The following is a 13341-nucleotide window of genomic DNA, read 5'->3' as shown; positions in this document are numbered from 1 at the left end:
GCCCTGAAGCAGGAATGATTTGAGATTCCCTCTGAGCACAAATGAGCAAAAAGCCCTGGAGAAGCTGATCTGCCCCAAGTTTGCCTGGTGCCCTTGTTTGCTGAAGAGCTGAAGCAGCTGCAGCAGAAACTGGGAGTTCCCAGGGAAGGCTGAACCCTGGGGGGTTTTGGGGGAGCCTGAGCTCATGAGGCACCTCCAACCACCCCAAGGTGTCACTGGGGTGGCCTCTGTGCTCCTCAGGCTGGAATCCTGTGAGGAGCTCTTGGCCTCAGAGGGACCCTCTGCAGGGGGGGAAGAGAAGCCCAGGGTTGGGGTTCCCAGGTCCCACCTGATGTAGTGGCCCTGGGGGTCCGTGCGCTTCCCAAAGCGAACTGGGCAGAAGATCCTTGTGTACTGGTGGAAGAAGGCACTGGCTGAGAGCCACATCCAGTTCCCAGCGTTGATGCTGTAGTCAGCATCCAAGAGCAGCTCCTCAAACACCTGCACTTCAGGGATGGGGAAGAGAAAGAGAGAAACCCCCCCCCCTGAGGTGGCTCTGCCTGCCAAAAAGCCACCCCCAGCAGGATGGCAGGTGAAGGGTGAAGGTTGGGACTGTCCTGGGGGACCCTCTCCCAGGGCACCAGGGAAGGTTCTCCAGCCAGTTTGTCAGACAGCCCAGAATTTCCTTTGGCTCCAAAGGAAAAGGGAAGCACCAGAAGCTGCTCTGCAGTTGCAGTCACTGGAGCCCTTCTCCTGCTTTCTTGATAAGGAAGTTATCAAGTTACCACCCAGTTGGATGGGGCTTGGAGCAACCTGTGCTGCTGGGAGGTGTCCCATTGCCCACCTGGGGCAGCTGGGATGCTGCTGCAGGAGCTTTTCTGGGCTTGTTCCTCTTAAAATGGTGAAATAACTAACTGGGAAGGAGCCTTGTGCTCGTCCCCATCCCTCCTGGGGTCAGGAACGAGCCAGGCTGGACTTGTGCTCCAGAGAGCAGGAGAACCTCTCCCACCACTCCCATGTATACAACTTTGTGGAACATAGGAGGCAAATTCCCACTTTTGCAGGCCTGAGGATGGATGCTGCTCCCTCCCCAGCCTGGATCCACGTGCAGGATTCCCACCTTCCCCCTCTCCTAACCCCTGCCAGGCTGGGATTCCTTTCTGCTGAGGCTCAGCCAGGACGCCCTGCTCTGCAGTCCCACCTCCCTGCCAGGCTCATGTCTCACGGGTGCTCCTCAAGCTCAAGGCAGAAGAGAGAAGAAGCCCAAAGCCCAGGACTGAACCTTCATGCCCTCTTCCCAGCTGATCCACAGGTCCCCCCGGGTCAGGAAGCAGGCGGCCGCGTGCCGGGCCAGGTGGTGGATCCAGCCCTCCTGGCGCAGCTGGGTCATGATGGCATCAATCCATGGGAAGCCCGTCTGTGCCTGGGGCAGAGGGAGAGATCAGCCCTCCTGACACTGACCCCAGAGGCATCAGGGCTCGAAGGGACCTCTGGAGATCATCCACCCCCCTGTAGGGCAGGATCCCCCAGAGCAGATCCCACAGGAACACATCCAGAGGGGTTGGGATGTCTCCAGAGAAGGAGACTCCAGCACCTCCCTGGGCAGCCTGTCCCAGGGCTCTGTTACCCTCACAGTCAACAAGTTCCTCCTCATGTTCAGCTGGAACCTCCTGTGCTCCAGTTTGTGCCCAGTGCCCCTTGTCCTGTCACTGGGCACTGCTGGGAAGAGTCTGGCCCCATCCTGCTGACACCCCTGGAGATATTGAGGAGGGTTGATGAGATCCCCCCTCAGGCTCCTCCTCTCCAGCTGAGCAGCCCCAGCTCTCCCAGCCTTTCCTCACAGGCAGGTGCTCCAGTCCCCTCAGCACTTGCTGGCCCTGCCCTGGACCCTCTCCAGTAGCTCCTTGTCCTTCCTGACCTGCAGAGCCCAGAACTGGACCCATTTCTCCAGCTGTGGCCTCACCAGGGCAGAGCAGAGGGGCAGGAGAACCTCCCTGACCTGCTGCCCACCCTCTCCTCGATGCCCCCCAGGAGCCAGCAGGGAGCAGGCCCAGGGCAACAGAGACACTTGACAGTCGAGGTGACACCTCCTGTTACCGTTTTCCACTTGTGGAGCTGCTCTGCGTCCTCGTACCAGCTGATCTGGAGGCAGATGGGGTTCCCAGCCATCCTGGTGAAGTTTGGGGTGGCTGATGCCACCGTATAGAAGAATTCCCTCCACAGAAGCTGCCCTTGGAGTGACACTGGGGGCAGAGAGTGATCCTTGGCCTGAGAGAGACACGAGGTGAAAGCTTCAGGTGATACAGACCACAGATGTCTGAGAAGATACAAGTTGAGGACACATTGGTGGTTTTATCCATAAGATCCATGGAATTAGTCCCAAAGGTCTTTGCCCAGGGAAGCTGTGGCTGCCCCATCCCTGGCAGTGTTGAAGGGCAGGTTGGATGGGGCTTGGAGCAACCTGGGCTGGTGGGAGGTGTCCCTGCCCATGCAGAGGGTTGGATCCAGATGATCTTGAAGGTCCCTTCCAACCCAAACCATCCCATGACTCTTTGGTTTTATGATTATCAGGCCCATTAAATAAAGACTAATCTCATCACCCTGCTGGTTTCATGGCACTTTCCCACAGAAGCCAAAGGAACCAAAGATCTGAAGCAATGCTCAATGCCCAGGAGCAAAGCTGAATTCTGTTGGACCTCAGTGTCCCCTCAAACCTCCTCCATCTGCCTTCCAAACTGGTCTTACTCTGGGATTTCTGAAACCAAACCTGGTTATTAACATCATAGCTGCTCAATTAGCAGAATTCAGGTGGCTCAGCCATTATGACACTCTTAAGAAGGAGGTTCAGGGAGACCTTGGGTTCCTTGGGGTGTCTTTAACCATTTCTTAAGAACTCAACAAGTTTTCAGGAATTGCTTTTGGCTCATAGAATCATGGAATCATTCAGGTTGGAAGGGACCTTAAAGATCATCCAGTCCCACCCCCCCTGCCATGAGCAGGGAACCACCAGACCAGGTTGCACAAAACCTCATCCAACCTGGCCTTAAAACCCTCCAGGGATGGGGCATCAACAACCTCCCTGGGCAACCCATCCCAGCTCCTCACCACCCTCAGAGTGAAGAATTTCTACCTAATATCTAACCTCAATCTCCCCTCTCTCACTTTTCATCCATCCCCCTCATCCCATCCCTCCCTGCCCTTGTCCCAAGCCCCTCCCCAGCTTTCCTGGAGCCCCTTCAGGCACTGGAAGCTGCTCTAAGGTCTCCCTGGAGCCTTCTCTTCTCCAGGCTGAACACCCCAACTCTCCCAGCCTGTCTTCATGCTCCTGTTAAAACTTGTCTGAGATGCAAACAGAGACTTTCTAGAAGCAAAGCTTCTCAGGGGCTTCTCTGCTGCCTCCAGGTCTCAGTGCTGCTAATTGTTCTCAAAACTGGGACAAGCCGTAGATGTTCACAGGTGTCACACAACACCCCCCCCAAGCCCCCTCAGGTGTCACACAACACACACAAACCCCCTCAGGGGTCACACAACACACACAAACCCCCCCCCACGGGTCACACAACACACAAAAACCCCCCCCCCCTCCCAGGTGTCACACAACACACACAAACCCCCTCACGTGTCACACAACACACACAAACCCCCTCACGTGTCACACAACACACACAAACCCCCTCACGTGTCACACAACACACACAAACCCTCTCAGGTGTCACACAACACACACAAACCCCCTCAGGTGTCACACAACACACACAAACCCCTCCCAGGTGTCACACAACACACACAAAGCCCCTCCCAGGTGTCACACAACACACACAAAGCCCCTCCCAGGTGTCACACAACACACACAAACCCCCTCCCAGGTGTCACACAACACACACAAACCCCCTCCCAGGTGTCACACAACACACAACCCTCTCACAGGTGTCACACAAACCCCAGGTTCCACAGCACCTCCTGAGAAGACAAAGCCAAGCAGCATTTTTTGAGGCACCAGATCCCACCAAGATGCCCCAGGTGATAAATCCCACCTGAAGGTTCTGGATTTGGGAGCAATCCTCTCCTTACCTGAGCATAAATGTTGGACAACCTGTAGAAGAAGGTCCGAACTGACAAGCAGCCCAAACTGAAATAGGGGCTCAGGCCCGTGGTGCTTGGAAGCAGAGAATTGGGGATTGTCCTGGGTTTGGTGAAATTGGCCACCCAGCCCTAAAATGAAATAGGAAATCCAGGTTCAGGCAGGAGGAGGTGACACGTGTCCAGGGGGTGAAACATGGAAAAGCTCTTGGCAGGGGGCTCCTGGGTCACAGAGGCTGGTTCAGTGAAAGGGGGATGGGTTAAAAGTGGAGGAGGGAGGTTGAGGTTGGAGATGAGGAGGGAATTCTTTGGTGTGAGGGTGGTGAGAGCCTGGCCCAGGTTGCCCAGGGAAGCTGTGGCTGCTCCATCCCTGGCAGTGTTGAAGGGCAGGTTGGATGGGGCTTGGAGCAGCCTGGGCTGGTGGGAGGTGTCCCTGCCCATGCAGGGGATTGGATCTACATGATCTTGAAGGTCCCTTCCAGCCCAAACCACTCTTGTGACTCTATATCATGCCCATTCTCCCAACAAGGATGCTGTCCCATCAAGGACAAGAAAGCCTTGAGCCCAGGCTGCCACCCTCCTCCACATACATGGACCTTCTCCAAGCCCAAAGTCAAGACCACATCCAACCCATGGGTGCCATGAAGCTCTGCTCTCCCTAGAGGACCAGCTGGTTTTGTAGCACAGGGAGCAGCTCCCTTGGTGCAACTGCACCTCACTGAAGGTCTTTTCCACTTCATGGAACTGGGGGTGGGTGAAACATCTTAAAAGCAGCCACCACCAAGGCTGCCCAGAGCCCTGTGGGGAACAACCCAGCTGGAAGAGCTGAGCAGTGTCTTGAGGTCTAGACATGACCAGGCATAAAAGGACAGTGACCTGACATGGACCTGCCTGTGAGGAAAGGCTGGGAGAGCTGGGGCTGTTCAGCTGGAGAGGAGGAGACTGAGGGGGGATCTCATCAACCCTCCTCAATATCTCCAGGGGTGTCAGCAGGATGGGGCCAGACTCTTCCCAGCAGTGCCCAGGGACAGGACAAGGGGCACTGGGCACAAACTGGAGCACAGGAGGTTCCAGCTGAACATGAGGAGGAACTTGTTGGCTGTGAGGGTTACAGAGCCCTGGGACAGGCTGCCCAGGGAGGTGGTAGAGTCCCCTCCTCTGGAGACATCCCAACCCCTCTGGATGTGTTCCTGTGGGATCTGATCTAGGTGACCCTGCTCTAGCAGGAGGTTGGACGGGATGATCTCCAGAGGTCCCTTCCAACCCCCACCACTGTGACCTCAGCCCACCCAGAGCCACCAGCAGCCCCACGTGGAGCCCAGGCTGACCTGGTCAGTCAAGTGTCGCTCCAGGCGCCGCAGCCCTTCGGTCTCCCCTCCTCTCCAGGGGGAAAGGTTCTCCAGGGGGATCTTCAAATCCACAGGGAGAGGCACCCTGTGACACCCAGCCAGGCCCGGGTCAGGGGGCCTGCATCTCCTGAAGTGGAAGGAAGACCCCTCTCAAAGAGGAACCAGAGCCAGAGGAGGGAGGAAGAACCTGCCCATGGCAGCACCAAGGTGTCCCCTGTCCCAGCCCAGCCAGGGTGCAAGGGGAGGAGAGCAGAGCCAGAGAGCCCAGGCTGCACTTCCTGGGGGAGAAAGAGCTTGTCCTGCCACCATTCTGGGTGATTCTGGCCTGAACTGGGGGAGGAGGAACTGCCCCAGCAAATGATGGGGCTGCGAGCAGCTGGTGCAGCCCCCACAGCTCCAACACCCCTCCCTTCCCATCTGCTCCCTCTGGTGCCTCCTCTCCAGCTTCCCCACCTCTCATCCACCCCCAGGAAGGGGCCCAGAGTCTCCTCAAGCTCTAGACACAATTATGGGGAATGGTGACTCTGGGAGATGTGACACAGGGAAGGAGGCAGCTCAGCTCCCTGGGCCACCTCCACAGCTGCTCCCTCCTAACCAAGGTGGGGGTTCCCCAAGCCCAAATCTGAGCAGTCCCCCTCAGATCTCAGCTGAGGCTTCCCCAAGGAATGGAAGAGCATCAGGATGTGCTTTTTCCCCCTCCCCAGAGGAAGGGGTTCAGGGATGAGGATTCCTAAAAGCCCAGGAATGATCTCAGGTAGCAGTGGAGACCTTTCTACTCACCTGAGCAACCTGAGCTCAGCTCTGGTGGAGACACCTACAGGAGAAGGGACCACCTGGGAAGCAGGTGAACCACTGATCTCTCATCATCCTTCATTTTTCCAAGTGGAAACAAACAAATTTGGGCAAAAATTGGAGGGGGGGAGGAACCCACCACAACCCAGGGCAAGAAAAAAAAATCTAAGAATTTAAATATCCCAATATTTCCATGGGTCTTATCATTGGGGGATCACTGAGGACAAGGTGCTGGAATTCAGAGGTTCCTCCCAAGATGGGAAGCCCAGAGTCTTGGTCACCAACACAGAGCTGAGGTGACACAGGAGGCACCTGGCTCAGGTGTCCCAAGTGCCTGCAGTCCCACCCCCAGGGACCAGCTCTCTCCTGACCCAATCTCACCTCCCTTTGGATCCCTGACCTCTCCTCATGCAGAGATAAACATCCTGAGCTTCTTCTCAAGCCCTGGGAGACATGAGCTCAGCCCCTCCTTCCACACAGCAGAGAGGAGCAAAGATTGAAAACCAGGAGGGACCAGTGTGACCATTGCACCAAAATTCCTTCATAAAACAAGCAAGTGGTTCATCCAGTTCCTGCCCTAACCCTTGATTTCAGAAGAATATTGAGCAAGCCTTGGTGAGAGACCTGTAGGTCTTTATTCTTTGCCCTGTTCAATTCCTAAATGCCTTAAAAATGTGTCTCCATGAGCTGTGGAAAAGCTGAACCCCTTGGGCTGTGTCACTTTCCCCTCCTGACAACAGGATCCCAACCCTTGTGCATCAACAACCCACCAGGCACAGGAATAAACACCCAAAACACCCCAAACACCCCCAGTTTTGGAGCCCTGGCTCTTAGTTTTGGGCAGAGGAAAAGGATCTGCCACTTCCTGCTGGTGAAGTGCCACTTACTGGAAGTCTTCAGCTGTGACACTTCTGACTGGCACCTCCGGGTCACCCAGCAGGGACAGAATGTGAAGGAACCTCTTGTAGGTCAGGGGAGGGTTCCCCCCATTCAGCTCCAAAATCCTACAAGTAAATCACTTTTCACCATAATAGAAACCAGGAATCATGGAATCCCAGACTGGTTTGGGTCGGAAAGGACCTTCAAGATCATCTAGATCCAACCCCCTGCATGGGCAGGGACACCTCCCACCAGCCCAGGCTGCTCCAAGCCCCATCCAACCTGCCCTTCAACACTGCCAGGGATGGGGCAGCCACAGCTTCCCTGGGCAACCTGGGCCAGGCTCTCACCACCCTCACACCAAAGAATTCCCTCCTCATCTCCAACCTCCATCTCCCTCTTCCACTTTTCATCCATCCCCCTCATCCCATCCCTCCCTGCCCTTGTCCCAAGTCCCTCCCCAGCTTTCCTGTAGGCCCATGGATAGGAAGGTGACAACTCAGCCTCCAACTGGGTGAGAACCCAGTTCTCCAGCAAACAGAGCCACGTTTACCTCAGATAGTTCAGTTTTCTGCAAAGGACCTTGTTAGGATCCAAAAAGATCAAAATAATTGACCTTTTCACCCTGATTCTTGATCAGCTTTCCTGAAGACACCTCACTGGTCTTGAGTAACAGAGCCCTGGGACAGGCTGCCCAGGGAGGTGCTGGAGTCTCCTTCTCTGGAGACATCCCAACCCCTCTGGATGTGTTCCTGTGGGATCTGCTGTAGATGACCCTGCTCTACAGGGGGGTTGGACTGGATGATCTCCAGAGGTCCCTTCCAACCCCCAGCACCCTGTGACTTTGGGGCAACCACGTACCGTTGGGTGTTGTACAGAGTGTGGCCCACCAGGGAGAGCACCTCAAAGCCCAGCTCATCTCCCAGATGTCGTATGTTGGCCTCCATCTCCTTGTAAAATGGTTCCATCTCTGCATCCAGAGTCACTTGGGTGATCTTCCACTTCTGGACATGATCTCTAAGAACAAGTTCATACTCTCCTTGAAGAACCAGCAAGCAGGAACCCAGCTGACACAAGTTCTTCTGCAGATCTTCCAGGGACTGCAGCAGAAAATGCCACCTCAGGGTCCCCATGTGCATGACTGATGTCATGAACTTCTCATCCAGGATGTAGACAGGGTAGATGACTTGGGAGGACTCCAGGGCAGCCAGCAGGGTTGGGTTGTCGTGGAGCCGAAGTCCCTTCCGGAACAGGTGGATGGTGCGATGTGACATCCTGGCTCTTCTCCTCACACCTGCTCAAGGAGGGCACAGGTGGCTTTCAGGATGCACAGGGTTCATTAGCAATTGTTAATTAACTATCATAGGATCATCGGGTGGTTTAGGTGGGAAGGGACCTTCAAGATCATCCAATTCCAACCCCCCTGCATGGGCAGGGACACCTCCCACCAGCCCAGGCTGCTCCAAGCCCCATCCACCCTGCCCTTCAACACTGCCAGGGATGGGGCAGCCACAGCTGCCCTGGGCAACCTGGGCCAGGCTCTCACCACCCTCACACCAAAGATTTCCCTCCTCATTTCCAACCTCCATCTCCCTCTCCCACTTTTCATCCATCCCCCTCATCCCATCCCTCCCTGCCCTTGTCCCAAGTCCCTCCCCAGCTTTCTGGAGCCCCTTCAGGCACTGGAAGCTGCTCTAAGGGCTCCCTGGAGCCTTCTCTTCTCCAGGCTGAACACCCCACCGCTCCCAGCCTGGCTCCAGAGCAGAGCTGCTCCAGCCCTCCCAGCATCTCTGTGGCTCCTCTGGTCTCCCTCCAGCAGCTCCATGTCCTTCTTATGTTGGGACCCCCCAAGTCCCCCTCCTCACTGATAAGCCAGTTAAGGTGTCAAGGTGGAACAAGGCACATCCAAGCACAGCCCACCCAAGGGGACCTGGTGGTGTTCCCAAGTGTCAGGAGAAGCCCTCCTGGCTCCAAAGCAGACCTGGGTTCTGGTAACTGCATAATGACTCCTTCCCCAAGGCAGGGCTGATGTGGGGACACATGAATTCCCCTTTGAAAGGAGCTCAGAGGACAGGCAGGAGGGCTGGGGGGTTCCGGGGGGGCTGAGCTACCAGTTTTGGAAGAACACAGACTCTTCATTCTGGACTCAGAGGGGAAACCAGGCAGAGCAGCTGTACAGACACTGTGAAAGCCCCATTAACTCTGAATGGAATGATGGAATTGTTTTGGTTGGAAAAGGCCTTAAGATCATCCAGTCCAACCATTAACCCAGCACTAACTCATGTCCCTCAGCACCATCTCCAGGGCTTGGAAAGCCCTCCAGGGATGGGGACTCCCCCCCTGCCCTGGGCAGCCTGGGCCAGGGCCTGACAACTCTTTGGGGAAGAAATGATTCCTAAAATCCAATCTCAACCTCCCCTGGGGCAACTTGAGGCCATTTCCCACCTAGAAGGGGGAAGCTCAATGCCCCACATCCAAGGCAGGTCCCCAACTCCTCTGATTCAATCATTACCACCCAGAGAAGGATTAAGAGATTAAAAGATCAGCAATGAACCAACTAACAACCTCTCATCCAGTTCAGCTCCTCCTGCCAAACCACTCTCCCCCCTGCCCAAATGGCTGCAAGAGGGTCCCTTGTCCCCAGCTCAACCTTTACCAGCCTCCTGAGAGATGAGCTGATTTCTTTGGGGGACAGCCCAAAACCAGCCTCCCCCAAAGCCAGGCTGTGACACAGCCTGTTGGACCCCCCCAACACGTGGGCACTGGAAGTGGGGGGTTAGTGGGGGGCTCTGCCCTGCAGCCCAGCTCAGGCACCCCCCAGCCTGGGAGAACAGGAATTACCAGGTGACTTGCTCACTGCTCAGCATTTTTGGGGTGCAAACCATGCAGAAATGGCTTAGAGGAGCCCCCTGCATCCCCTGGCAGGACCAGTCTGCACCAGTGGCCTCCCCAAGGGGTTGCTCTGAGTTGAGGAGCTTTGTCTTGGGGAAGAAATTCCTCCTAACATCCAACTTCAACCTCCCCTGGGCAACTTTAGGCCACTTCCCACATAGGAGGGGGAAGCTCAACACCCAGATCTGAGGTGGGTCCACAACTTCAAGCCTTTGGGCTTGTCCCAAGCCCCATGGGGGGCACCAGGCCAGGGCCAGAAGGGACCCCAGTGGGCTGTGGGGCTGAGATGAGGGGCAGCTCTGGAGATCCCAGCACAGGGAAGTGGGGAATCAGAGCTGGCAGGGGCTCCATGAAAAGGGGCTGAGGGACACTGGGGTGGGAGGGAGCCCAGAGCCAAGGGGGTGTTGGGGCTGGGTGGGGAGCTGAGACCCATCCCTGGGTGGGCAGGAACTGGGGGGGGCGGTGGCTGGTGTGGGCCTGGCAGTGCTACTGGTGGTGCTGGGAAGGAGGTGCTGGCTCAACAACAAGGGGTACAGGGGAAAAAACCCCAAATTAGACAACTGGGTCTTACCTCAAGGGTTCCTGGCTGGTGCTCTGATTTACAGCAGGTTGATCCCAAAAGAAGCAGCTGCCCCAGAGCTGCTGGTCACGTTCCTGTCTGCAGGGAGATCTGCTGGGGGGTCACAGGGCTCCTCAGAGGGGCCCCCCCGGGTCCAGCCCTGCTGCTGCTGCTCCTAAAAAGCAGGGAGAAGTTAGTTGTCCAGGTTTAAACACCATAAATACACATGTTGGGCTGGATTGTGCACCAGAGATGGGCCTGGGAGGCCTTTGTGTGGTTCCTGAGGGAGGAGGATCCGGCCCAGCAAGATGGGACGTGATGGGACAAGGCCCTGGAGCTGGGGAGGAGACTTTGAACAGTTCAATTTCCTCAGTGTCCAGCAGCTCCATGTCCTTCTTATGTTGGGACCCCCCAAGTCCCCCTCCTCACTGATAAGCCAGTTAAGGTGTCAAGGTGGAACAAGGCACATCCAAGCACAGCCCACCCAAGGGGACCTGGTGGTGTTCCCAAGTGTCAGGAGAAGCCCTCCTGGCTCCAAAGCAGACCTGGGTTCTGGTAACTGCATAATGACTCCTTCCCCAAGGCAGGGCTGATGTGGGGACACATGAATTCCCCTTTGAAAGGAGCTCAGAGGACAGGCAGGAGGGCTGGGGGGTTCCGGGGGGGCTGAGCTACCAGTTTTGGAAGAACACAGACTCTTCATTCTGGACTCAGAGGGGAAACCAGGCAGAGCAGCTGTACAGACACTGTGAAAGCCCCATTAACTCTGAATGGAATGATGGAATTGTTTTGGTTGGAAAAGGCCTTAAGATCATCCAGTCCAACCATTAACCCAGCACTAACTCATGTCCCTCAGCACCATCTCCAGGGCTTGGAAACCCCTCCAGGGATGGGGACTCCCCCCCTGCCCTGGGCAGCCTGGGCCAGGGCCTGACAACTCTTTGGGGAAGAAATGATTCCTAAAATCCAATCTCAACCTCCCCTGGGGCAACTTGAGGCCATTTCCCACCTAGAAGGGGGAAGCTCAATGCCCCACATCCAAGGCAGGTCCCCAACTCCTCTGATTCAATCATTACCACCCAGAGAAGGATTAAGAGATTAAAAGATCAGCAATGAACCAACTAACAACCTCTCATCCAGTTCAGCTCCTCCTGCCAAACCACTCTCCCCCCTGCCCAAATGGCTGCAAGAGGGTCCCTTGTCCCCAGCTCAACCTTTACCAGCCTCCTGAGAGATGAGCTGATTTCTTTGGGGGACAGCCCAAAACCAGCCTCCCCCAAAGCCAGGCTGTGACACAGCCTGTTGGACCCCCCCAACACGTGGGCACTGGAAGTGGGGGGTTAGTGGGGGGCTCTGCCCTGCAGCCCAGCTCAGGCACCCCCCAGCCTGGGAGAACAGGAATTACCAGGTGACTTGCTCACTGCTCAGCATTTTTGGGGTGCAAACCATGCAGAAATGGCTTAGAGGAGCCCCCTGCATCCCCTGGCAGGACCAGTCTGCACCAGTGGCCTCCCCAAGGGGTTGCTCTGAGTTGAGGAGCTTTGTCTTGGGGAAGAAATTCCTCCTAACATCCAACTTCAACCTCCCCTGGGCAACTTTAGGCCACTTCCCACATAGGAGGGGGAAGCTCAACACCCAGATCTGAGGTGGGTCCACAACTTCAAGCCTTTGGGCTTGTCCCAAGCCCCATGGGGGGCACCAGGCCAGGGCCAGAAGGGACCCCAGTGGGCTGTGGGGCTGAGATGAGGGGCAGCTCTGGAGATCCCAGCACAGGGAAGTGGGGAATCAGAGCTGGCAGGGGCTCCATGAAAAGGGGCTGAGGGACACAGGGGTGGGAGTGAGCCCAGAGCCAAGGGGGTGTTGGGGCTGGGTGGGGAGCTGAGACCCATCCCTGGGTGGGCAGGAACTGGGGGGGGCGGTGGCTGGTGTGGGCCTGGCAGTGCTACTGGTGGTGCTGGGAAGGAGGTGCTGGCTCAACAACAAGGGGTGCAGGGGAAAAAACCCCAAATTAGACAACTGGGTCTTACCTCAAGGGTTCCTGGCTGGTGCTCTGATTTACAGCAGGTTGATCCCAAAAGAAGCAGCTGCCCCAGAGCTGCTGGTCACGTTCCTGTCTGCAGGGAGATCTGCTGGGGGGTCACAGGGCTCCTCAGAGGGGCACCCCCGGGTCCAGCCCTGCTGCTGCTGCTCCTAAAAAGCAGGGAGAAGTTAGTTGTCCAGGTTTAAACACCATAAATACACATGTTGGGCTGGATTGTGCACCAGAGATGGGCCTGAGAGGCCTTTGTGTGGTTCCTGAGGGAGGAGGATCCGGCCGAGCAAGATGGAACGTGATGGGACAAGGCCCTGGAGCTGGGGAGGAGACTTTGAACAGTTCAATTTCCTCAGTGGGCACTCCTGAGCCTCCAGTGAAGTGAAACCACGGGGCTCGTGGCTGCTGGAGGGTCAGGGCAGCAGGGAAGGAGCTTTAACCACCAGCTGGGAAACGCAGCCCCGACCCCCCCTGCGAGGGGGGCTTGTGCACCGGGACTGTCATCCCCTTCAAGTGGTTTCGTGCTGTTCTGACTGGAGAACAGGTCCTGCCCTCGGACTGAAGGCTGGTTTTGCATCAATTCGGTTCCAGAACCGAGCTGCTGGGGACACAAAACCTGTGGGCTCTGCTTCAGGCAGCCCAGGGGGATCAAGTGCCGGAGGCAGCACCTGACAGCAAAAAAATAAAGAGGCAAAAAGCCCCCAACCCCCCCCGCCTGGGGGGGCTCGGGGAGGGGTCCCGGGGGGCTCAAGGCCCCGCCGGCCCGTTTTACCTGATCC

The 13341-nt window shown here is 56.5% G+C and overlaps 1 protein-coding gene across 1 annotated transcript in view; it reads right to left on the bottom strand.

Annotated features, from left to right (window-relative positions):
* LOC104385746 (cryptochrome-1-like) overlaps positions 1–8362 on the bottom strand; it is a 14736-nt gene extending 6374 nt beyond the window's left edge. The window contains exons 1-7 of the mRNA XM_009994243.1: positions 7941–8362; positions 7088–7204; positions 5388–5535; positions 4051–4191; positions 2077–2247; positions 1262–1402; positions 329–480 (exon numbers count right to left, since the gene is read on the bottom strand). Of these exons, the coding sequence (XP_009992545.1) occupies positions 329–480; positions 1262–1402; positions 2077–2247; positions 4051–4191; positions 5388–5535; positions 7088–7204; positions 7941–8353 (1283 nt within the window). The 5' untranslated portion in view covers positions 8354–8362. The remainder of the gene's footprint in view (positions 1–328; positions 481–1261; positions 1403–2076; positions 2248–4050; positions 4192–5387; positions 5536–7087; positions 7205–7940) is intronic.
* Positions 8363–13341: the final 4979 nt, after the last annotated feature.

This window comes from Chaetura pelagica, unplaced genomic scaffold (assembly GCF_000747805.2).
Source record: "Chaetura pelagica isolate M959 unplaced genomic scaffold, ChaPel_1.0 scaffold470, whole genome shotgun sequence".
NCBI classification, from domain to species: Eukaryota; Metazoa; Chordata; class Aves; order Apodiformes; family Apodidae; genus Chaetura; species Chaetura pelagica.
This window is presented reverse-complemented; position numbering and strand designations above follow the sequence as displayed.